This window comes from Lepidochelys olivacea (genome assembly GCF_965140295.1).
Source record: "Lepidochelys olivacea isolate rLepOli2 genome assembly, chromosome: 1".
NCBI classification, from domain to species: Eukaryota; Metazoa; Chordata; order Testudines; family Cheloniidae; genus Lepidochelys; species Lepidochelys olivacea.
Window position 1 is genome coordinate 95,260,571 of NC_140411.1, and position 26,941 is coordinate 95,287,511.

General features: G+C 42.2%; 1 protein-coding gene across 1 annotated transcript in view; it reads left to right on the top strand.

Moving 5' to 3' along the window:
* The window catches only part of GPC5 (glypican 5), a gene marked incomplete at its 5' end in the record, with an annotated part of 1,121,527 nt that overhangs the window by 27,135 nt on the left and 1,067,451 nt on the right, over positions 1-26,941 (top strand). The window contains one exon of the mRNA XM_084617294.1: positions 15,655-15,816. Within this exon, the coding sequence (XP_084473420.1) occupies positions 15,655-15,816 (162 nt within the window). The remainder of the gene's footprint in view (positions 1-15,654; positions 15,817-26,941) is intronic.

Consider the following 26,941-nt stretch of genomic DNA (forward strand, 5'->3'; position numbering starts at 1 on the left):
GTTGTTCTAGATGACTTAACTCAGATAAACCTAACCTGAAACAACTGTCAAATGTGGACAAGCCCATAGTGTAGACAATGCCTCAAGTGAAATAAATGTAAACTAAAGTAATTTAGGTGAATTTTATCTCCTTGTGTTTAACTCTATTTCAAACATGTAGTACCTGTGTTGCTTTCTGCAAAGTTTTGAAGGGCTCTCTTAGAGGCTTAGTTTAAAAATTATTCTCAGATAAAAAGGGGGAAAAGGACAATTTATATTGGAACAATATTACCCTTATCAAAAATGTGAAATCAATGCATATTATAATAACAAACAGCTTTCAACATTTTCCACTTTACCTATTCTCTGACATGAAATGAGGTAATCTTATTTCTGCTTTTAATTTCTTCTGGCCATAGTGGACAACTCTAGAATGGTTTTTGTTTTTATCTTAATGTTTAATTTCAAAATATGGATAGTGTATTTTTTTATTAAAACAAGGTGAAATAAGACTGGGATTTTAACAGTTTAAAATTAACAGTGAAATATTCTTTGCTTTGCTGATAGCTCTTTTGTTATCTACCAGAAGGTATCTGGCTCATAGGTTGCACTGTAAATCTTTTTGAAAGTGTGAAGTTTTGACTTCATCCAATGGTGAACAGTTTATGTGTTTTGCATTAAAAACTTAGTGGCAAGGTACATTTCTGGAGGAAAGGAAAAAGCTGGTGCCAGCAAAAAAAAATAAACCACATAATATGAGTTGATTAGAGTTGATTCTCAGTCTTAGTTATGTGAAATTGAATGTGGGTGAACACAATGAGAATGGATGCGGGAGTAGTCAGTAAAATAGCTTTGGAATTCATTGTGAGGGGTGGGATCCAAAGACTAATAGTGACATGCAGGGACCAGTTGGATACTCATCAGCTGAGTGACTTTTATTAGTAGTCAGATGCAGGTTTTTCTCCTATGGTATGAATGAAAAATAATGTGATTTTAAATGTGAAACCTTTGTTTTGCTTGAACAGTTTCAAACTGCCAGTTCAGGCAATCGCATGGCCGGCAGCATAAAATATCTAACAAATGAAGGTCAAATGAAACCCAGAGTTTCCATATTAAAATTCACAATTCATTTTAAACAGAGACTAGCAATTAAATAAAATATCTAATGAAACAGGACTTTCTCCTTCTTCAATATGGCCCCAATCCTCCACTGCGTTTTTGCTTTCCCCTACACTGCTGGTTCAAAGTGGTCCTAAACTGATGTAACTGGTCACGAGGCTCACCCCTTTCTAAAGTCCCTGCACCCTGGCAATCTCTGGGTATTATAACAGTTCCTTGGAACCATTAGCAACTGGATTACTTTAGAGCAATATTCAAATTATTATGACTTAGATCAGGCAGCCAGCCCAGATTTGGGGTTGGGGGGCTTAAAATCACATTTGCACACACCTCAGCCAAGCTGCCTCATATGTTACTTGACCACATCTGAAAATCGGTGTCACTAAGTTTTAATCTAATATTATTTTCTGTGTTAGAAATCCTGGGCCCAGAAGTTAATGGCTGATTTGTTAAGTAATACCATGGGTTGATTTTTCCAGTGTTCCTTTCATCTCCCAAAGTACCTAGATTTGTACAGTAACTTTCTGAGACCTATGCTTCATGTCTGTTCCTCTGTGTTCCATATTGGAGTGGTGAGAGATATATCTGTGATGGGAAAGCAGGGAGGTACAAGATGCAGATAGAGTATAGAAAACTATTTTTGAGAGTAATGCAAGCCAGAGTTACAGAAACTAGAGCATCTTCTAGAACACAGTTTCTCAAACTGGGGTCCATGGACCCCTGAGGGGTCTTTGAGGATACTCCAGGGGGTCTGCGAGACATATCCGTGGCTGCTGGCCCCACTGATCAACTCCTCTCCCTCTCTCCCAATGCCTTCTGCACACCAGCTGTTCAGTGGCATGCAGGAGGTGCTGGGAGGGAGGGGGAGAAGTGGGGACGGGACGTGCTCAAGGGAGGGGGCAGAAAGAGGGAAGAAGAGGGGAAGGAGTAGAGTGGGGGTGGGAAAAGGTGGGGAAGGGGTGGGGCCCTGGGGAAGGGGTGGAGTGGGGGTGGGTCCATGAAACATTTTAAATCAAAATGGGGGTCTTTGGGTTGCTAAAATTTGAGAGGTTTCAGAGTAGAAGCCGTGTTAATCTGTATTCACAAAAAGAAAAGGAGTACTTGTGGCACCATAGAGACGAACAAATTTATTTGAGCATAAGCTTTCGTGAGCTACAGCTCACTTCATTGGATGCATTCAGTCCGATGAAGTGAGCTGTAGCTCACGAAAGCTTATGCTCAAATAAATTTGTTCGTCTCTAAGGTGCCACAAGAACTCCTTTTCTTTTTGTAAAATTTGAGAATCGCTGTTCTAGAAATCTAGGAAGAAAATCTGCTGATTAATATTTATACCAAATTTGGAGTACACTAAACATTACAAAGTGGCATATTTCAAGTTTATCCTAATTAGCTTAATTGGTAAGGGAGTTGCTTAATTCTTTATAGGTGACCTGTTTCTCTTGGTGAGATGGGTTATCCAGTTTCCGTAATGATTCAGTCCCTGTCAACTAGGGGATCTGTGTATTTAGTCTGTGTACTGTACTCAGTAGAACCTCAGAGTTATGAACACCTCGGGAATGGAGATTGTTCATAACTCTGAAATGTCCATAACGCTGAACAAAACATTATAGTTGTTCTTTCAAAAATGTACAGCTGAATATTGATTTAATACAGATTTGAAACTTTACTATGCAGAAGAAGAATGCTGCTTTTAACTTTCTTAATTTAAATTAAACAAGCACAGAAGCAGTTTTGTCAATTTTTTAAAAACTTTCCCTTTATTTTTTTAGTAGTTTACATTTAACATAATACTATACTGTATGTGCCTTTTTTCTGTGTCTCTGCCATTGCCTGCGTGCATACTTCCAGTTCCAAATGAGATGCGTGGTTGACTGATCAGTTCATAACCCTGGTGTTCATAACTCTGAGGTTCTACTATATGTATAGAGCCTCTGCTAAGCCTTTCTGTGTGATTAATTCCTATTCAGAAAGAAAGATGGATCCTTTCTCTGAAGGAAAGGTTTAACTGTAATTTGCATATGGTGGGAGGCAATCCAGGATAAGGAGAATCCTTTGCCTGTGTGCACTTACCCTGTTCAGATTTTTATACAAGCTTTGCTGTGGCATTTGAACAACCTGCATGAAGTTAACCTGTGTACATTTGAGTTGGTTTCTCTTGATTTTGGAAAATATCAGCCAGGAAACATATCCAAAAGAAATTTTGTGTAAAAGATTTGTATTTTTTTTTTTTTAAGAAAACACTGTTTTTGCAGGGTTCAGAGATTCAGAGATTCCAAGGCCTAATCTGACCTCCTGTAAAACACAGGCCACGGAACTGCTCCAAAATAATTCCTAGAGCAGATCTTAGAAAAACATCCAATCTTGGTTTAAAAATTCTCAGTGATAGAAAATCCGCAGGGACCCTTCATAAATTGTTCCAATGGTCAATTATCCTCACTGTTAAAAATTTACAGCTATATTTTGCCTGAATTTGCGTAGCTTCAATTTCTAACCATTGAGTCTTGTTATACTTTTCTCTGCTAGAATGAAGTCCATTATTAAATATTTGTTCCCCATTTAGATACTTATACTCACCCCTTAGTCTAGTCACCCTTTGCCATCTCTTTTTTATATTAAATAGATTGAGCTCTGTGAGATTATCACCATAAGGCATTTAATGATTCTCATGGCTCTTCTCTGAACCCTCTCCAATTTATCAACATTCTTCTTGAATTGTGGGCACCAAAACTGGGTACAGTATTACAGCAGCAATCGCAGCAGTGCCAAATACAGAGGTAAAATAACCTCTCTATTCCTATTCAAGATTCCGCTGCTTATGCATCCCAGGATTGCATTAACTCTTTTGGCCACAGCATCATATTGGGAGCTTGTGTTCAGCTGATTACCAACTACAAGTCTCAAATCTTTTTCAGAGTCACTGTTTCGTAGGATAGATTCCCCCATCCAGTAAGTTTGACCTAATTTATTGAATGCCTTCTGCCCCTGGGGTTGTCAAGAGATCTAGATTGGCCAAGTCATGAGATATTTATCTTGGAACTAATGACAGGCAAGAGATAAGTCTTCATGAGAGCAATACAAACTGCTTATGTAATGTATATTTATGTTATAAATATAACATTAAATACAAATGTTACAAAAATACATTAAAAGAACACTGCGATTCTTGCATATAAAACCCAACAGGGGACTTAACAGAAAAGTCTAACAAAATTGAAGAATTTTCTTTGAAGGGATCATTCCCAAACTTAATCTACCTTAAACGTGATAAACTTGTCTTTAAATTTGCTTTTGCAGAATGAAAAATCTAGTAGCATCCCTCAAAAACGAAGGCTGCAATATTGCTAAAATCACAGGTTCTCTGTGGAGTGACCCTCTGATAAACCTAGAGGACTGAGTTTGAATTTCATACATGAATGGATATTGTATCCCATCTCTTTACCTGCCTGCTCCATTCTTGACAATCGATATAGCACTGAAATTTACAAAAATCTTGGAAGGCAGGATTTGGGTATATTTCAGTAATTTGCTTGTTCACAAAAATTTGCAAGTAGGCAGAAAGAGGGGGCCATAAAATTGATATGTATTGTGATACAGCATGGCCAGAAGGCAGCAGGAGAGTGATATAGGAGAGATATGTAAGTCCCAGGATTAGGAGAAGCCTTATTCCCTGTAGAAGGAAGAAAGGTTTCTATAGATTAATTAAAAGCACCTGAAGCCAATTAGAGCACCTGTAGCTAGTCACCAGATAAAACCCCCTGCTTCAAGCAGCCAGGGGAAGGAGTTGGAGCAGAGAGCAGTTTGCCACCGCCTATTTAGACGATATAGTCATCCATAGGCCTGACTGGGAAACGCACCTAGGGAAAGTTGAAGTGGTACTAGATGCCCTGCGGAAAGCTGGCCTCACTGCCAACCCCCTCAAGTGTTTGATAGGACTAGCTGAGACCAGATACCTCAGGTATGTATTAGGGAGAGGCTTGGTAAAACTCCAATGGAACAAAGTGGAGGCAATACAAGATTGGCCTCGGCCCGTCCGTAAAAAGCAGATCAGAGCATTTCTTGGGTTAGTAGGGTACTATCGGAGATTCATCCCTCATTTCACCACAAGAGCAGGGCCATTGACGGACCTGATAAAGGCTCGGGGCCCCGAGATAGTAAAATGGTCTGATGCAGCAGAGGGGCATTCGCAGATTTAAAGACAACCCTTTGCTGCCATCCAGTACTCATAGCCCCAGACTTCAAGCGGGGGGGGGGGGAGGATATGTGATACAGCATGGCCAGAAGGCAGCAGGAGAGTGATATAGGAGAGATATGTAAGTCCCAGGATGAGGAGAAGCCTTATTCCCTGTAGAGGGAAGAAAGGTTTCTATAGATTAATTAAAAGCACCTGAAGCCAATTAGAGCACCTGAAGCTAGTCATCTGATAAACCCCCCCTGCTTCAATCAGCAAGGGGAAGGAGTTAGAGCAGAGTGCAGTTTGGGGGAGTTGAAGTAGAGAAGAGTTTGGAGAAGTGCCATAGCTGGCTAGAAGACCAAGACCCTAGGTAAAGAGACACCCAGCTTGTGCAGAGAGAGAGGACAGGAAGCTCCACAAGCTGAAGAGCAGGAGAGGGAAGTAGCCCAGCGGAAAGAAGCCTAGTTCAAGTGGTTTACCACTATCCCTAGGGCCCCTGGGCTGGGACACGGAGTAGAGGGCGGGCCCGGGTCCCTCCCTCTCCACTACCCTTCTCTGGATTATTAGTGGGACAGTAGATACCCTAGTTCAGGGGCAGGAAACCGCGCCCTGAACCCCCCCCCCAAAGAAGAGGAAGTGCGGGACCCAGTATGTTCACAATAGTAAATAAACTGTACTTGAAGTAGGTGTGCTGGTGATTGTTCACACAGCAGAGACACCCTTTTGTTGGATTTGTCAGCCATGAACGTGACTCTTAAAATACACAGAGTCACTTTACTTAACCAGAGTCACTTTACTCTTTAAAAGCATTAGACAGTTACAGATCTTTCTAAAATAACAGAAATCTTGAGATGCATCCTCCCCTAGACTGATCTCATCTCTTCTGTGAGTCTGAGATCTGGTCCCTCCTTCCTTCTTTCTCTTCAGCCTGGTCTACTGGCATTTAGTGATGAATGGTCCTCCTTCTTAAAAAGCACCTCCCTTAAATACTGTCTTTCTCTTTTGTCACATGCCCAGGCTGATCAACGAACCATGCTGGAGTTCTTGTGTAAGACAATCAGTTTCTCCATGATGTTGGATCAGCAGTTGAAAGGCAATCTAAGTAGATGGCCCTAGATTGCTCTATGATGGTTTCTCAGTCATAGTCTTTCAACTAGTTGTCAAGAAACTTTTCTGGGTTGGGTAACTGTCTGGAATATATCATCATAATGACTTAGATGACGTTAGACTTAAGTTCAACATATAGCAAACAATGGAGTTCCTCAATCCAAATGGAGCTCACTATACAAAGTGAGGTCACAATTTGACCCAGACCTATCCTACTCTGTCACAGATGTAATAACCAGGGTCAAACTCATACCTAAACATTCAGCTGCTGGCTTCTTGGGTAGTCCATTTGCTGTCCTATTGGACCAAAATACTTCATTATGTCAGGTTTTCTGGGAAGAAGCACTCTTGCATTTCCTCATGTTACTTTTGGGAAAAAGTGCTGCACTAGGTTTAAAATATTCCTCACTCTAGAGAGGTGACTTAGAAATGATTATGGCCTATATCCACACTGTAAATCTTTATGCTGAATTGTATATGGAACTATTTTATTAGTTTACACAAGTCATTCTGACTGTTATTGCCCTCTCCCTTTATACTGATTTCCCACTTCCTGATTTATGTCGTTAGTATTTTAGTTTAAGACAGTTGGCCCTAATACTGAGAAGTGTGGAGTGACAGTGGTCAAGTCTTTCTATCCCAAACTGTTTCCACTCTGTTTCAGATTCAGATACTCAAAAATCTATATTCCTCTAGTAGGATGTTTCCTTTGTTCAAATAGGGCCCAATGCAACTCCCACTGAAGTCAATGGAAAGATTGCCATTGTTATAATGGCAATGTGATCAACAGTAGTGTCAAACCTTAGTATTTAAAAATCATGAGTCAGGTCCCCAGAAATCATGAGATTGGTTTAAGAAGGTTCTTTTTCTTTGCCTTCTGGTGTTCGTGTCTTTGGGGTACACGCCTTCTGGCGTTCGTGTCTTTCAGGTTTTACTCTGCAACCGTGAAGGTTTGAAACTTTGGTCCAGATTCACAAAGGTGTTTAGGTGCTAAGTATCAATGTTGGCTCCACTGTGATCCACAGAACTCCCACTGAACCCTATAGTTGCCTAAACTCTCACTGCCTATGTTTTCAGGGTAGAAGTTCCTTTGGTGCCTCTGTTTTTGCCTCTGGGCATGTGCGCTGCTGCCTAACTCTAGGTGTCCGGGCACCTAGCTCCCACCTAAGATCCAGAGCCATGTACAAACCGGAGAAAGATAGGTATTGGCTGCCTAAGTCACGTGTAGGGCCTGGTCTGGCAGGCGTGCTTAGTGGCTGCATCCCAGACCAGGTCCCATTCAAAATCTAGGAGAGGGAGGTGGTGCCCCCTTTATAACTTTTAGCCCGGTGGTTAGAGCACTCATCTGGGATCCTGGGAGATCCAGGTTCAATTCCCCCATCTGATGGAGGGGAAGAAAAGATTTGAACAGGGTCATCCCACCTCTCAGGAGAATGCCCTAGCATGGAGCTTTGAGATATTTTGATATGGGGGTCTCTTAGTCTCACCTGTTGAAACTGTTCCACAGTGGATAAATAACGAACGAATGATTTGGAGCATGGGGACTAGACCCTGGGTCTCCCACCTCCTATGGAGTGCCCTAACCACTGGACTACAGAATCATTCTCTCTCTCTCCCACTCATGACTGTTCTACTGTGGATAAATACTTAAATAGTCATTGGGCCAAAGAGCAAGAGAGTAAGAATGACAGGCTAAAAGTTATAATGTGACATCACCTCCTTCTCTGGTTGTTTTGTGTGAAGTCTGGCAGGCCCCTAATTTATTCCCAAAAGCAACGCCTTAGTCACCTGAGTATAAATTAGCAGGTTACCATTCCTGGGACACTAAGCAGAGATAGACACCTCCCTGCAGCCTGGACTTAGGTGCCTATCTTCAAGAGTGGGATAGGGGGGCACATCCTTGTTGTCAGCATTTCCCATTGGTTAGCTTAGATCGCTCCCTGACTAGCATGGTGGCTCTTGTGGCTCACATTCTTACGGGGTCTGTCTTTTCCCATTCATTGTAGAAGGAGCCTTGGTGCTTAAAATCAGCTTTGTGGGTTGCAGTGCTGTTCCTGTGATTTTTTTCCTGAGGTCCCTAAAACGTGCCATGATGCTCACTGTAGCAAAGCCGAAGTCCCTTCTTGGATCCAACATTAGACTAGGCCGATGAATTTTATCTTTTTGTTCTGTTTTATTGGGCATTATGCTGCCAGGTCCAAGTATGGTGGTTGAGGTAAGAAATAAATATTGTCATGTCATCTTATTTTCCAAACATATAATCAACAGATTTCTTTAATTTTAAATTAAAAATTCTTTTTATTTTAAAAAAAGACAGACTAACAAAGAGGAACAAATAACAAGAAAATACATTTTAAATAAATTTTGCATTGAATCTTTTCTTAATTACTCAAGCACAATGTTCCCACTTTTAGAAAGTCCGAGATCAGCATAATTATAAATGACATATTAATTTGAATAATAAGCACAAGAACTTTGTTATTGTTAGATAAGATAATACTAACAAACTAGCGTCCCATAGCAAAGAAAAATGGTAGTTAGGAGTGCAGTGGTGCAAACATTGTAAACATATTTTTCTCTTGTGTTTGTCAAGTACTTGACAGCTGGCATGCTGCAAACTAGGCCTCAACTCCTCTCCCATGGTGGTATTCGCTGAGTGATTTTTTACTGAGAATTAAAAGAGAGAGTGAATGAAAACTATGCTCAGGATATGTGCATAAACCTGCCTGTTGTGATTAGTAAATATTGCTGCAGGTCTGTTATTGCTCCAGTAATTTGTTTTTTGGTGGGTGGTATATTAGATAAGTTTGTTGCTTGCTATTTTAACGGTATGTTATTTTGTAAGGAATATTCTAAATTTTCAATCAGTTTAATTGTTAGCCACATGAAATGGTATTTATCACAACAGTATGTGTATGCAATGATAAGATTGAGGATTTAAAAGTGACAAAATTTAAAAAATTAGATTTCCATGAACAGTGTCAACTCTGAAATGCTCTGCATGAAGCATACTGTATGTAGAATTATGCCAAATGTATGTGTTTTAGATACGTTCACTGTAACAGAAATCATCCTTGGTGTGGGAATTGTAGCTTTTAAATGTCCTGATTTGAATGTTTTACGAACTTACTCCCAATCTAAACATTGCATTAGCATAGCTCTTAACATGGAATTTCTTGATTTAAAAGAGTTGTGCATCCCTAATCCATTCTCCTGACCCATTCTACTTTTAGTCTGATCTCTCTTCCCAGCAACTTACTGATGCCCTCACCACTGTTGTGATATATGGAATCCCAATTCTTAAACAAGTGGCACTTATTTAAGAAACGAGTAACAACTACAGATATAAGCAAGCAGACTTCCACTTTGTTTGAATTCCAACTTTGTCTTCCTTGCTTAATGTTCTAGGCAAGGTGGCCTGGGCTCAGGCGCTCAGTCCCAGCCGCAGGCACCATAGGGCTTGGGAGAGGATGGTGTCAGGCCCACCCGTGGGTGGCACAGGCCTGGGACGGGGCCTCAGCTCTTGTGGGCAGCAGGGGGCTCGGGGATCAGCCCCATCCTCAGCCGTGGGGGACGGGGGTATGGGGCATAGAGGTGGGGGGAGGTCAACCTGGGCAGTGTGTGTATGTGTGTGGCTCTGGCGAGCCCTGTGGGCAGCAGGGAAGGGTGCTCAGGCCCAGGTGAGCCCCAGCCATCCTGTTTTTACTTTAGGAAATACAGTGCACAGAAACACTGAATACCCCTGCCCTGCCCTGACCCACCCCAACGCCCCGCCCCTTCTCTGAGGCCACGCCCCCACTTGCTCCATCTTCCCTCCCTCCCTCTGTTGCTCACTCTCTCCCACCCTCACTCACTTTCACTGGGCTGGGGCAGGAGGTTGGGGTGTGGGCTGCGGGTGCGGGCTCCGGGTTGGGCCAGAAATTAGGGGTTCAGGATGCAGGAGAGGGCTCCGGCCTGGGGCAGGAGGTTGGAGTGTGGGGATGGGGTGAGGATGCTGGCTGGGGGTGTGGACTCTGAGGGATGAGGGGTTTGGGTAAAGGAAGGGGTCTGGGGCAGGGAGTTGGCGTGTTGAGTGTGGGTGCGGGCTCCAGGAGGGAGTTTGGGGGCAGGAGGGGACTCCAGGCTCAGGGTGCGGGATCCCAGTGATGCTTACGATGGTTCCCGGGAAGCGGGCATCCAGGTCCCTGCAGCCTGTAGATGAATGAGAAGCCAGGCCCTGCAGCTCTGATTGGTTGCAGTTTCTGGCCTTGGGGCAGGGGCAGTGCATGGAGCCTCCCTGGCTGCTCATGGGTCTAGGGGCTGCAAAGACCTGGTGGCCGCTTCCGGGTACTGCGCGGAATTAGGGCAGGCAGTGAGCCTGCTTTAGCCCTGGGCCCCAGCTGCATCGCCAACTGGAGCCGACAGAGTCCCTTTTCAACCAAGCATTCCGGAGGCCTGGAAGCCTTATTACAAACACTACCAGCATTGTGACCTGCATAATGTAGTTTTGTTTTGGTTCTGTTGCTGACACCAGAGTGTCGGAGGGTGGGATGTTTTAAGTTTTCAGGTGGCAAGCGATCTAGGGAGGACCTGCTCAGCAAAGTTATCAAACTTTGTAAGCAGGGATAGCAGAAATTGCATAGTTTAAAATAGATGACCTGAGTGAAGGGTCACCAAATCATCAGATGGTTTGAAGGCAAAGATATCTTAAGCTGATGTCAGAACACTTTGAAAATAATACTTGTAGGGTCTGAATACAGTAAGATTTTGGAAAAGATCAGCAATTCAGATTAGCATTAGGAGACTAAAGGTTTGCTCTTCGGTTTGTGGGGAAAGGAAGGTTTTCAGCCTTTTGTAGATGTACTTGTCTGCATGTCTTAATCTTTCAGAAACCTGCTGCAAACATATTCGTTGGCATGTCACTTGCATCAATCAGTTTTCAAAACCAAAAGTTACATTCTTCTCCTTTATGGTAATACACAAGAGAGTTTCAAAGTTGTGACTTCTGCATGCATCTGGGATGCTTATATCCTCTGGAACAATGAGATGCACCTCTGCTTATGTCTGCAGGAGAGATTTAGTGTAGAACACATTTTATTGGTATGGCTCAATAGCTGGATTTCTTTACATGGAGTCAGATGTTTCTCTTCATGGTGAAAATCAGAAAGACTGCACAGTATTATTGATTTCTGAAGGAAGTCCTCCAATGAACTGAATTAGTTCTGCCTAAAAACTGATGCCACTACAGTAGAACCTCAGAGTTATGAACATCAGAGTTATGAACTGACCAGTCAACTACAGACCTCATTTGTAACCGGAAGTACACAACTGGGCAGCGGCTGAGACCAAAAAAAAAAAAAAAAAGGAACTACAGTACAGTACTGTGTTCTATGTAAACTACTAAAAAAAAGAAAGGGAAAGCAGCATTTTTTTCTGCATAGTAAAGTTTCAAAGCTGTATTAAGTCAATGTTCAGTTGTAAACTGTTGAAAGAACAACCATAATGTTTTGTTCAGAGTTATGAACATCTCTGAGTTACAACAACCTCCATTCCCAAGGTGTTCGTAACTCTGAGGTTCTACTGTATATGATCCGAGATGTAGAAAGGCTAAGATCCTGTTTAACCCCTCCTCCCCTCTACAATATTCAGTTTGTGAGTTAACATGTATCTTGTAAAAATGTTTATAACAACTGTAAGAGCCCGTGCCATAAGGAAATGTGCAGTAAACTGTTCCAACCTCTCTGAGATCCATCCAGAATTTCCCCACACAATTTGCAGTAAACACAATAAAAAGCAAGGATAATTCTCCACAATATGTATTTGTCATGAGAATGAACAAATCACTCCCATCTGGCATTGGATAAGCAAGTGGCAAGCTGTGACTTCTGTTAAACTGTTTTTGTTTTATTACCTCATCTTTCCAACCTATCCCCTTCCCCGTCCCATTTGTATTTTTCATCCAGCTGTTGCATCCTGTCCCTTATGTAGCTTCTGAGCTCTCTGGGGCAAGGATTGTCTCTTTTGTTATTTGTCTGAACATTACCTAGCACAGTGGGTCTCTGATCCTTGATTGGGGTTCCTATATGCAGCTATAATAATGATTCCCCTGGCGATGTCGGTACACTGGATCCATGCTGCTTGGGAATCCCCTTACCATAGCTGCGGTCTCTGTTAAAGGTTGGGGGTTCCCCACTTTACAAGAAAAGTGACATAGGCTGTATTGTCTTTTTTGTGGGACTTCCATAGGAGTGGTTGGGGACAGAGTACAAGAGGCTTCATGGGGTTGCAGAGACAGCTGCAACAACCGCTTTAAAGGCTGTCTACTTGTGGCCAGTTTGGATAAAAAAAAAATAAAAAGGGGACAATAGGTTCTTGCAAGTTGTTTCATGTTCTGAGTGACAGAAATTCTGAATGTGTGGCTTGAGGAAACCATGTATACTTAGGCTCTAAAGTCTAAGGGCAACTGGAAAGGTGGCTGTTCTTGTTAGGAAATAAATGTGAATGGGGTCCAGGTGTACCTGATTAGTCTCTGAAGCAACAAGCAAAAAGATTTTTCTAGTTATAAGAGCTTCCCACCCCATCTTTACTGTTGTACTGTGTATCCCTGCCTCCATGAATCAAGTGATAGCACTGTTTATGCATGGCTGGAGTTCTAGACAATTTATGTATGCACTGGCCAATATCAGTGGTTGTGGGCACTTTTCTTTGTGAGGAGACTGAACCAGTTAAGATCCTTGTTTTGTTTACCCTTTATCCAATGTAACATTAATTTGATTGGGGAAATGGGAACCACCTAAGCTGCATTTGGCTGTCTTCATTAATATTCTGGTACATCGTTTTAATATACATGCTTTAAAGCCTTTATATAAAAATCTGCTGTTCCACTATGACTCCATGCACTTCAGCAGAGATATTCTTGATTTACACTGATGTAACTGAGAATAAATTTGACCTAGTGAAGTCATTCATTGCCCATCTTTCCAGAACACTCGGATATAATCCTCAATAGCTTAAATTGTTGTTAAATAGCTTTTTATGAAAATACCATTTTAAACACCCTGATTTGAGACCTCTCATGAAATATTCATTGTATAAAGTGTATGCCTCCCTTCTCAAAATATTATTTACAGTATCTTGGATGGAATGATTTAACAGAGAGGATTAGAAATAGGATTTTAAAAGTAGCTAAAGGCATATTATATTATATAAATAAAATAAAGGTCTTGTAGATTCAATGCCAGGGGAATGAAAGGTGAATAAGAATGGGTAGCAGTGTGGTTAGAAGTCAAGAGTAAATTACATCAGGTTTTGTCAGTTTTATCCTGGGCAATTTCCCCATTTTCAGTCTTGCAGTCCTCATCCTATGGTTCTCTTCCATCTGTCAGGAGGAGGCTCCAGCATGTAAACCTAGCAACAGAATTAGACTTTCAACCAGAGGGCAGATTTAAGAGGATTTCTCATGTAAATTCATAAGAAATCTCTTGATACATATCAATAAAAGTTCTGTATTTGAGAACAGAATTTAACTCTTAGACAGACATTCTTAATAATGCTATGTTTAAAGTTATCACTTTTTTCTGGAAATGTTGATTTACCCATTTTTAGAAGAGAACATTTGGATACACTGCAGTTTTTTAATTAAAATATTAATTTCTTTCTTCTTAGATCTTTACACTTTTCATTGCTCTGTATTACTTTAGAAAGGGGAAAACATATAAGGTATTCAAATAAACTAGGTAAATAAAAATTCAACATGCATTTGTTTTTTTTGTGGAACAGGACCAGACATCTCTGAGAGCTTTGGGTAATGCTTTCACCTGTGTCAGGAGTGGCCAAACTTACTGACCCTCCGAACTGCATACAACAATCTTCAGAAATTTGATAGCCAGGGTGCACCTGCCAGGGCTTGGGGCTTCAGCCCCATTCCTGCTGAAGCCCTGAGCTACAGCAGGCGTGCCCCATGGGGCTGAAGGCCCAAGACTCCCCCCTCCCCCTGTGCAGGGCAGAAGCCCCTACTCCACCACCCTGCTTGGAAGGCAGAAGTCCCAAGCTCCCCACCACCAAGTCTAGTAGGTGAAGAATGGGGTGGAAGGGTTGGGGGTAGGGAGGGCTCTGAAAGCCGCACTTTAACTGTAAAAGAGACGTATGTGGCTTGTGAGCCACAGTTTGGCCACCCCTTACTTATGTCATGTTTGTTACAAAAGGGAAATTGACTAAGCGGCAGTTCTGCAGAAAAGGACCTGGGGATTACAGTGGACGAGAAACTGGATATGAGTCAAGAGTGTATCCTTGTTGCCAAGAAGGCTAATGGCATTTTGGGCTGCATTAGTAGGAGCATTGCAGCAGATTGAGGGAAGTGATTATTCCCCTCTGTTTGGCACTGGTGAGGCCACACCTGGAGTATTGCCTCCAGTTTTGGGCCCCCCACTACAGAAAGGATGTGGACAAACTGGAGAGAGTCCAGTGGAGGGCAACAAAAATGATTAGGGGGCTGGGGTATGTAATTTATGAGGCAAGGCTGAGGGAACTGGGATTATTTCGTCTGCAGAAGAGAAGAGTGGGGGGAGGGGATTTGATAGCAGCCTTCAACTACCTGAAGGGGGGTTCCAAAGAGGATAAAGCTAGGCCAGTGGTAGGCAAATGGCCTGTTAGGGTAATCTGCTGGCAGGTCACAAGACAGTTTTACATTGACTGTCTGCAAGCATGGCCACCCGCAGCTTCCAGTAGCCACGTTTCACCACTCCTGGCCAATGGGAGCTGCGGTAACTGGCAGCCAGCCCATGCCACTTCCCGGAGCTCCCATTGTCCGGGAACGGTAAACCGTAGCCACTGGGAGCTGCAGGTGGCTGTGCCTGTGGACAATCAATGTAAACAAACTGTCTTATGACCTGCCAGAGGATTATCTTGACGGGCCGCAGGTTGCCCACCACTGAGCTAGGTTGTTCTCGGTGGTGGCAGATGACAGAACAAGGACCAATGGTCTCAAGTTGCAGTGGGGGAGGTCTAGGTTGGATATAAGGAAAAACGGTTTCACTAGGAGGGTGATGAAGCACTGGAATGGGTTACCTAGGGAGGTGGTGGAATCTCCATCCTTAGAGGTTTTTAAGGCCTGGCTTGACAAAACCCTGGCTGGGATGATTTAGTTGGGTTTGGTCTTGCTTTGAGCAGGGGCTTGGACTAGATGACCTCCTGAGGTGCCTTCCAACCCTGATCTTCTTTGATTCTATGAACATGTATAGCACAATGCACTGTACACATAATGATAAATTTGGGAAATAAAAGTGTATTTCTTTCTCTAGGGGCTGATCTTCAAGTTTGTACATCCAAAAACCTAACATGTTGTACCAAAAAGATGGAGGAGAAATACCAGATTGTAGTAAAGCAGGATATACAACAAGTGCTTCAGACATCAAGCTCTACTTTAAAGTTTTTAATATCTCATAATGCAGCTGCTTTTCAAGGTAAATCTTTCTACTGTACATTTTAAAGTTTATTCAAAAAGCATTTTCTTAACGTTATCAGATGCTTAAACTGATCTGTGATAAGTTACCTTTTTTAGTTCCTCTTAATACTTATTGTACTTTATCAAAAAGAGTATTTAATTGTGGAGGATGGGCTGTGTGTATTAATTGTGTGTGACTGGTAACTAGTGGCCTTTGAGAAAAATAAAGAAGTGGGTTTAATTAGGTGCTTTGTTTAGGGCTTTACACCTTTGAATATCTAAAAAGTGTCATGATGAATTTCACTTTGATATGCATGCACACTGCAAAGCCCTCCCTCGGATCAATTAGTCCTTGGCAGGGTTGGTGGTATAGTAGCTTTTCAGCAGGTTCTCTCACCACAACCCCTCCACACTGGTGAAGGGTCCTCTGCATAGGGTGATGTGGATGGCAGTTGGGGGCATGGAACTTAACTCACATTTAACTTGATTACAAGAATATGCCTATCTGCGCACACTGTATTCATGCTCCAGAACTATAAACCCTCACACCAAATTACCACTGTCATGGTTACGGGACTAGCTTCCCCTCTGTCCTTTTTTTAATCTTTGAGTACATACCTCAGGTGTTAGGCCTCTTGTCCGCATCTGTTTTGGGGTGGTAATTGCTTTGCAAAAACCTTTGTTCATCCAATGCTATGCTGTCTAAAGAGACAGGCAGCCATTTTGTGCTCCTTTCAGTGGTGAATGTCACCAGAGGGGAGAAATGCACTGGGTGCTTTCTGATAGGACCTTTACTTTGGTCTCTTTTATTTTTCTTTTAATCAGAAATAAGTTATTCAAACTAAAAGTGTCTTTTCTCTTTGTGTATAGGAAAAAAACTCTTAAAATTGAATTAGCTGACTTGTAAGGAGCTTTTACTATTGAGGCTTTAAATAAATAATTAGTTGTATATTGAATTTTCTTTTTATAGAGGGAAGAATAGATTAATATATTCCAAGATCAGAAGGGACCATTGTGATCATCTAGTCTGACCTCCTGTATAACACAGGCCATAAAACTTCCCTAAAATGGTTCCTAGAATAAATCATTTAGAAAAAACATCCATTCTTGATTAGAAATTGTCAGTGACTGAGAATCCACCATGACTCTTGGTAAATTGTTCCATTGGTTAATTACTCTCACATTAAAAATGTATGTCTTATTGCCAGTCTGAGATTTCCTAGCTTCAACCTGCAGCCATTGAATTATTTTATACCTTTCTCTGCTAGATTGAAGAGACCATTATTAAATATTTGTTCCCCATGTAGATACTTACAGATCGTGATCAAGTCACACTTACCCTTCTTTTTGTTAAGCTAAATATATTGACCTCCTTGAGACTATCACTATAAGGCATGTTTTCTAATACTTCAATCATTCTCATGGCTCACTGTCTCCAGTTTATAAACATCTTTCTTGAATCATGGGCACCAGAACTGGATGTTCCAGCAGCAGTCACACCAGTGCCAAGTATAGAGGTAAAATAACCTCTCTACTCCTGCTCAAGATCCCCCTGTTTATGCATCCCAGGATCACATTAGCTTTTTTGGTCACAGCATCACACTGGCAGCTCATTTTCATTTGATTATCCACCACAACCCCAAAATCTTTTTCAGAGTCACCGCTTCCCAGGATACAGTCCCCATCCTGTATGTATGGCCTACATTCTTTGTTCCTAGATTTATAAATTTATGTTTAGCCATATTAAAATGCTTATTGTTCGCTTGCGCCCAGTTTAACAAGCAATTGAGATTACTCTGAATCAGTGATCTCTCTGCTTCATTATTTACCATTCTGCCAATTTTTGTGTCATCTGCCAACTTTATCAGTGATCATTTTATGTAATTTTTGCCCAAGTCATTGATAAAAATGTTAAATAGCATAGGGCTAAGGAATGATCTTTGATGGATCCCACTGGAAACACACCCACTTGACTATTAAGTTTAGTAGCTTCTATTTAATATCCTCCAGAAATACTAGTGGAATAGAAAGATTGTTATCATTATGACCATATTATGAGACTATCTCATCTGTTATTTTTACCAAAGTACAAAACAGAAATGTTTATTGATCACTTCTGCCTTTTCTGCATTATTACTGAGAATTCTACCATTGCCATCTAGTAGTGGACAAAAATCATGGTCAGGATTCTTTTGGTTTCTAATATATTTAAAAACTCCTTAACTCTGCTTGCCAAAGAGTTCCTCCTTGTAGCCTTTTGCTTCTCTTACTTTTCTACAATTTTCTACAATTACTACCTTTTGATTGACATTCTTTACTATCAACTTTCCCTTTATTTTATTTGTTTTTTGTTTTAAATTTATAGCACCTTCACTTCCCCTCAAACCCAGGTGAGAAGAAAATTCGGTAGCATGTGTAAGCTCTCAGCCAACTCTAGGTTTAAAACTTTATTTGACCTTAAAGAGTTGACTTGTGGAAATGTGGGGTTGAATGTACAATTGAGTTCAAAAGGAAAATCACCATCAGTGTTGCCCAAAATTTGAGGTGATTGCTAAATTCAAGTATGGCCATTACAGCCAGATATACCAAAATAAACTTGCATGAATTCCAGATGTCCTAAAATGCTGTTCTTGATATGTGTTTGGGTCTTTCAAGTCACAGAACACATAAGTGAATGCTGAAATATTCTCAAGGTCACGGTTTTCTCTTGCAATACCTGAAGTCAGTTCAGCTTTAGACCTTGGAGCAAGATTTTGGTGTATTACTTGCATCATCCCATAGAAGAATTTTGAAATGTCCTTCTTAAAGATGTGATCATACATGTTGTATGTTTATAATGTAGGTTCATTATGGGCAGCAGCAATGTAAACTTACCAGCACTATGCCACAGTGTGCTTCTTCCCTTGATGGGGCAGACCTCTCTTATTAGTGAGAAAGTAGTTCAGGCTCTATGCTTATTCATTTCTTAGCTTTTCTGCTGAGACTATCCACAATAATTGCACTTAGTATCAATTGTAGCAGCTTTTTGTTTTAAAATACAAAACAACAAAGAGAGCCCCAGTTTTTCTATCACAGAAAGAGGGAATGTTTGCTCGGAAACTGAGGGTTGCCCCTTATGCATCGTTTTAAACTTGCAAGTGGACAGACCCCAAACACTTTGATTTAATGTTTCCTCTGAACAATGACAACCCTGATAGTCTCCCTAGTTCTGCACTTCAAAGTCAGCAGTGCATCTGTGTCCAAGTTTCTGGTGTTAATTTTTAAACTATGATCTTATTTTGAGCAAGTGCCACAAACCAAGTATTGTAATTTTTATTTTATTTAATAGGGTCAGGTTGGCCCTGGTAGGGGTGCTTTCTCTGTGTGTCCCTGGGTGCCATGGTTATCCCAATGGAGGTTGGAGGAAAGTGGGCCCATGGCTTTGCTTGCCCCCACACCAACCCATGGAACCATTCAGATGCACTGGCAGGGAGTAGGGGCTTCACCATCGTAAAGGCTGTGGAGTTCTTGCATATCCAGGGTGGGGGTGGGAAGGTGGCATGATCCTTCCTCAAGCTTGCTCTGAAATGCTGCGCCAAGACTAGTATGGCCCTCGGTCTAACAGGTAAAAACTAGCCTATAATGTAGTTTTCAAGTGTTCGTTATTATAAAATCTCTGTATTTTAGAGAACAACATGTCACTTTAATTAGTGCAAATTAGAACACTTGCATGCCAGCTCTTGGTAGAATGTTATAATTCCTTTCTTATGTATAGTATGTTTCAGAATGTGTATTGTGACAAAACAAGCTATACATCTTAACCTCTTCTATTACCTCTAAGATAAGAATAAAATAATATTAACTAACATGGCAAGTGGGAAATGTTCAACAGGGAAGAAGATATCACTCGTCCCTGAGGGAAAGTGATTGGAGAACTTAAGTTGTATGATAATGATTGGACTTCCACTTGTCCTACAAAATGGTTGATAACTTTGATTAATTACAAGTTATTTTCTTCAAATATAGCTAGTGCATGAATTTTCATGGAGATTTTAACTGTGAAGCAGTGCAGCAAACTGTTTTAGAGTTAGTGGGAATCGAAGAAATATAAGATGTAAATTTGAAACACAATCATTTTTATTGACTCAAAAACTGTTTTACACTTTGCAAACACTTTCCTTTGTCTTCAGAGTAAACTGACAGTTTTCAGGCCAAATGAGTATTCCAAGCTAAAATTATGTGTAGTGGTTTGCGCTAAAATAGGACTTTATAAAAGAAGCTGACTGCCTCCTTAACTATGGTAAGGTCACCACTTGTCTATAATATCAGAAACAAGCAGTCTCAGAAATTAAGGTAATCCAGAGTTTTTCAGATAGCCAATTAAAATTAACATTGAAAGCATACATTAGTGGTACATGCTATATCAGCACATCTGTTACAAAACTGCTGTGCGTGTGTGTGCAAAATTTGAACAAAAAGTGGCTTACCCACTTTTTTAAAATGAAAGTGAGAAAAGTGCTTCTCTCCCACACTTCTTGAAGATATTTTTATAATAACTTGAACAGCTCTAGTGCTGAAAGGTTGGGCATAGAAAGTTGAAATACAGCATGTAAATAGTCTTTGAGGATAGTTGCCTTTTTAACTGTCATGATGAAAATTTATTTTGATTTCACCAGGTTAAGCCTCTGAAAAGTTCTTTGCACCTATGTGCTTGATTTGATTCAAGTTGTTAACAAATTAACTGATGTCCAAGTGCTAGTAGGCTGTACTGTGCATGTGCCTAGACCTCACTCAGTCTCCTTAGTTCCTCCAAAATGATTTCTAAATGATTCTGGGAACACTTGATGCTATTCTGTCACTAGCAGTATTCCCCAGAATGGCCTCTTGGCCTAAAGGAAAGAGAAGAACGGTTGGGTTCCAAGAGGTTCTGAATTCTACGCCCATATCTTTCACTATAGAATCTTTATTCTCAGCACTTCGGGCCCTCTTTTTAGTCAAATGAGGAAAATATTGTTTTCCTCATCCAGCTGTTTTACATATGGGTTAACTGAGGCCTAGTGCAATATAATATAATATACATTAAAAAAAGACTGGCTGAAGTTGCATGCTTGATATTGTATTGTATTATTTTAGAAATGTATACCATCATGTAATAAAATACTAGCATGATGCATATGCATAAGAGGGAAGACTGCAGACTATATTATATACTGCAGACTAATATTGCAGACTTCATTCTGGTATTTCCTGACAAATGCTCTTAACTAAGAAAACCTTAATGATCTTGTGATGCATTTTTTTTGAAAATATATTACACAGTATCATGATATTATGTTGCAAAATTATAATGACAAAATAGATCCAATGCCCACTTTAATCTAAGCAAGGAGGATTAAGTGGACTCACAGACGTGCCATATTTGTTTGAGATTATAGTGCTATGAATGTGATGAAGTTGCAACCAAATAAATTAAATGAATTATGTGGACAAGAAAATATGTTGCAAACTTCTAAACTACTTTCTTTGGTAGTCTACTTGTACCATCAGGTACAACGAACATTTGTTCATTCCTGTTTAAAAAAAAAAATCTGTGGTGGCAATAATTCAAATGTTTTCAGTTTCAAAGGTTTCTTAGAGAATGATTTGAAGACCAGAAAACTCTTTTCAGCAGGGGCTACCATTTCCTACTTCTGGTTTCAAGTGATACATTGCTTTATAGATAATTTGTAATATAGGGAGTCACTTCAAAGCAGAGGTTTAATTTTTTCCTTCTCTTTCTGGTCTGAAGTTCTTTATAGTGAAAACACAATAAAATATATACATAAATTAAATCCAAGCACTTGATGATTTCACATTTCCTTGACTACATGGATAAAATTATTCTGGTTCAGATTATAACAGCACAAAAACTAATGGGCTGATTCCCTGATCACCTTTAGGCTCCCCATCTTTTGGGGCTGTGCAGAGGACTTTCTGGCACCCAGTCTTCTGCATGTTCCCTCTGGCTCCGGGAAGCAGAGAATAGCCATAGAATTAGAAGGGACTACAAGGGTCATCTAGTCTAATCACCTGCCAAGATGCAGGATTTGTTGTGTCTAACCCATCCAAGACAGATGGCTATCCAGCCTCCTTTTGAAAACTTCCAGTGAAAAGTTAAAAAGATGGAAGAGCAACCAAAATGATTCATAGATGTGAAATATTATTTAGAAAGAAGGATTAAGGGAATTAAAAGTGTTTAGCCTAAAGAAATCATGTTTTAAGTTTGACCTACTGTCAAGGTTCCTCCCCCACTCTGAACTCTAGGGTACAGATGTGGGGACCTGCATGAAAAACCTCCTAAGCTTATCTTTACCAGCTTAGGTCAAAACTTCCCCAAGGTACAAAATATTACCCCCGTTATCCTTGGACTGGCCGCTACCACCACCAAACTAATATTGGTTACTGGGGAAGAGCTGTTTGGACGCGTCCTTCCCCCCAAAATACTTCCCAAAACCTTGCACCCCACTTCCTGGACAAGGTTTGGTAAAAAGCCTCACCAATTTGCCTAGGTGACTACAGACCCAGACCCTTGGATCTTAAGAACAATGAACAATCCTCCCAACACTTGCACCCCCCCTTTCCTGGGAAATGTTGGATAAAAAGCTTCACCAATTTGCATAGGTGACCACAGACCCAAACCCTTGGATCTGAGAACAATGAAAAAGCATTCAGTGTTTTACAAGAAGACTTTTAATAAAAAATAGAAGTAAATAGAACTAAAGAAATCCCCCCTGTAAAATCAGGATGGTAGATATCTTACAGGGTAATTAGATTCAAAAACATAGAGAACCCCTCTAGGCAAAACCTTAAGTTACAAAAAAGATACATAGACAGAAATAGTTATTCTATTCAGCACAATTCTTTTCTCAGCCATTTAAAGAAATCATAATCTAACACATACCTAGCTAGATTACTTACTAAAAGTTCTAAGACTCCATTCCTGGTCTATCCCCTGCAGAAACCAGCATACAGACAGACACAGACCCTTTGTTTCTCTCCCTCCTCCCAGCTTTTGAAAGTATCTTGTCTCCTCATTGGTCATTTTGGTCAGGTGCCAGCGAGGTTACCTTTAGCTTCTTAACCCTTTACAGGTGAGAGGAGCTTTCCCCTGGCCAGGAGGGATTTCAAAGGGGTTTACCCTTCCCTTTATATTTATGACACGCCCCCCAAATCTCAGCTAGGGTGAAACACTGGCTGGGATTTCTTCCTGGAGCTCTAGGAAAAACAGAGTTAATAAGACACATGTATCTCTAAATATACTACCAAGTACATAAAGACTAACAATATTTTCCACATCTCAAGGACAATTTTAACCAGTTGATTCTGGGAAACTTTCATGGGAGAGTGCATCAGCCACTTTGTTAGAAGCTCCTGAGATGTGTTGGATGTCGAAATCAAAATCTTGGAGAGCTAAACTCCACCGAAGAAGTTTTTTGTTAGTTTCTTTGACGGTGTGAAGCCACTTCAGTGCAGCATGGTCGGTTTGCAGGTGGAAACGCCGTCCCCAAACATATGGGCGTAGCTTTTCCAGAGCATAGACAATGGCGTAACATTCTTTTTCAGTGACTGACCAGTTGCTTTCCCTCTCAGACAGTTTTTTGCTGAGAAACACTACAGGATGGAATTCTTGATCAGGTCCTTTCTGCATTAAAACTGCTCCCACACCACGCTCGGACGCATCTGTGGTTACTAGGAACGGTTTGTCAAAGTCTGGGGCCCTTAGTACAGGGTCAGACATGAGTGTCGCTTTAAGCTTGTTAAAGGCCTTCTGACACTTTTCGGTCCACTGAACAGCATTTGGCTGTTTCTTTTTGGTTAGGTTTGTCAGTGGGGCAGCGATTTGGCTGTAGTGCGGTACAAATCGTCTGTAATAACCGGCCAAGCCTAAGAAGGATTGAACCTGTTTCTTTGACTTTGGGAGAGGCCACTTTTGGATAGCATCCACTTTGGCCTGTAGGGGGCTGATAGTTCCTTGACCCACCTGGTGTCCAAAGTAAGTCACTCTGTTTAGGCCTATTTGACACTTCTTAGCCTTAACAGTTAGTCCTGCCTCCCTTATGCGCTCAAGGACTTTTTGTAGATGTTCCAGGTGGTCTGCCCAGGAATCCGAAAATATGGCCACATCGTCAAGGTAGGCGACTGCATATTATCCTAATCCCGCTAGGAGACCATCTACAAGTCTTTGGAAAGTGGCGGGTGCATTTCGCAGCCCGAAAGGGAGTACATTAAATTCATACAGCCCGAGATGTGTGATGAAGGCTGACCTTTCCTTGGCAGATTCATCTAGCGGTACCTGCCAGTACCCCTTGGTTAAGTCCAAGGTAGAGATGAACTGGGCCCGTCCCAGTTTCTCTAATAGTTCATCTGTGCGTGGCATTGGATAGTTGTCTGGGCGAGTTACAGCATTTAGCTTATGGTAGTCCACGCAAAAACGTATTTCCCCATCTGGTTTGGGAACTAGAACCACTGGAGATGCCCATGCACTTTCAGAGGGGCGGATTACACCCATCTGTAACATATCCTGGATCTCCCGTTCTATAGCAGTTTTAGCTTGAGGAGACACCCGGTAAGGTTGGACCCTAATTGGGTGAGCATTACCTGTGTCAATGGAGTGGTATGCCCGTTCAGTCAGTCCTGCGGTGGCTGAGAACGTTGGCGCGTAGCTAGTGCACAGCTCCTGGATCTGCTGTCGCTGCATACGCCCAAGGGCCATGGAGAGGTTCACCTCTTCCACACCACCAGCACATTTCCCTTCGTAGTAAACACCTTCAGGCCACTCAGCGTCGTCTCCTCCCTGGGCTGTAAACTGACAAACCTTTAATTCTCTGGAATAAAAGGGCTTTAGAGAATTAATATGGTACACCTTAGGCTTTCGGTTGGAGGTGGGGAATGCTATGAGATAATTAACAGCTCCCAGGCGCTCCTGGACCATGAATGGCCCTTCCCACGATGCTTCCATTTTATGGGCCTGGAGCGCCTTTAAGACCATGACCTGGTCCCCTACTTTGAAGGAACGCTCTCTGGCATGTTTATCATACCAGGCTTTTTGCTCTTTTTGAGCATCCTGTAAGTTTTCTCTAGCAAGGGCTAAAGAGGTTCGGAGGGTGTTTTGTAGGTTGGTTACAAAGTCCAGAATATTAGTTCCTGGAGAAGGTGTAAATCCCTCCCATTGCTGCTTCACCAACTGCAATGGCCCCTTAACCTCACGGCCATATACAAGTTCAAATGGGGAAAACCCTAAACTGGGGTGTGGTACAGCTCTGTAGGCAAAGAGCAACTGCTGCAACACTAGGTCCCAATCATTGGAGTGCTCATTTACGAATTTACGTATCATGGCCCCCAAAGTTCCATTAAACTTCTCCACCATGCCATTTGTTTGATGGTGGTAAGGAGTGGCAACCAAGTGATTTACCCCATGAGCTTCCCAAAGGTTTTTCATAGTTCCTGCCAGGAAATTAGTCCCTGCATCTGTGAGGATGTCAGAGGGCCAACCTACCCTGGCAAAAATGTCTGCTAGTGCCTGGCACACACTTTTAGCCCTGGTGTTGCTTAGAGCTACTGCTTCCGGCCATCGGGTGGCAAAATCCATGAAAGTCAGTATGTACTGCTTTCCTCTGGGTGTCTTTTTCGGAAAAGGACCCAGAATATCCACAGCTACTCGCTGAAATGGAACTTCAATGATGGGGAGTGGCTGGAGAGGGGCTTTGACCTGGTCTTGGGGTTTTCCCACTCTTTGGCACACCTCACAAGACTGGACATAGGTAGAAACATCCTTGCCCATTCCCTCCCAGTGGAATGACCCCCCCAAACGGTCTTTGGTCCTGTTCACCCCAGCATGGCCACTAGGGTGATCATGGGCTAAGCTCAAGAGCTTGGCCCGGTATTTAGTTGGAACTACCAACTGTCTCTGAGGATGCCAGTCTTCCTGGTGTCCCCCAGAAAGAGTTTCCTTGTATAAAAGTCCTCTTTCTACAACAAACCTGGATCGATTAGAAGAGCTGATAGGCGGTGGGTTGCTCCGTGCCCCCGTCCAAGCTCTCTGGAGGCTTTCATCTGCTTCCTGTTCGGTCTGGAACTGTTCCCTTGATGCTGGAGACATCAGTTCCTCATGGGATTGTGGACCTAGGCTTGGTACCTCTGGAAGCGATATAGGGGATGGAGCTGTTTCTGTTGACTGTGAACCGCTCTCCGCTGGTGCACTATGTTGGGATTCAGGCTCCGGCTGAGCCTCTTGTGTAGGGTTATCGGCTGCTGCCAGTTCAGGTTCAGTGGGGCCCTCTGGTGTTGAGGTTGCAAGTACTGGATTCAGTGCTGGCACGGGGTCTGGTGTTGGTTGTTTGGCTGGTTCCGGTTCTGGGACTGGATCCACTATTGCTGTTGCAGACATTGGCCTGGGGTCCGGGTCCATCACCTCTGACTGGGTCCTGATAGAAGTTTCCAGAACAGAGCTAGGCCTCACGGCTTGTTTAGCCTGGCTGCGGGTGACCATTCCCACCCTCTTGGCCTGCTTCACATGATTGGCCAAGTCTTCCCCCAACAGCATGGGGATGGGATAATCATCATAGACTGCAAAAGTCCACATTCCTGACCAGCCCTTATACTGGACAGGCAACTTGGCTGTAGGCAAATCGAAAGAGTTGGACTTGAAGGGTTGAATCGTCACTTGGATCTCTGGGTTGATTAAATTGGGGTCCACTAAGGAAGCATGGATAGCTGACACTTGTGCTCCGGTGTCCCTCCACGCGGTGACCTTCTTCCTGCCCACACTCACAGTTTCCCTCCGCTCCAAGGGTATCTGGGAGGTATCTGGGCCTGCGGACCTCTGGGGTGATTCCGGTGCAATGAACTGTAATCTGTTGGGGTTCTTGGGGCAGTTGGCCTTTACATGCCCCAGCTCGTTACATTTAAAACATCGTCCAGCTGACGGGTCACTGGGGCGAGGTGGGTTGCTGGAGAACGGGGTGGTGGGACGATAAGGGGTCTGGAGGGTTCTTTGGGAGGTAGGTGGGGCTTTGGGCGGCCCCCGGTAATAGGGTGTGGTCTGGGGTGGTCCCTTCTGGTCTCCGCTCCAACTGCGACCAGTTTTCTTCTTCTCTGCCACCTCCACCCATCTGGCTCCAATCTCT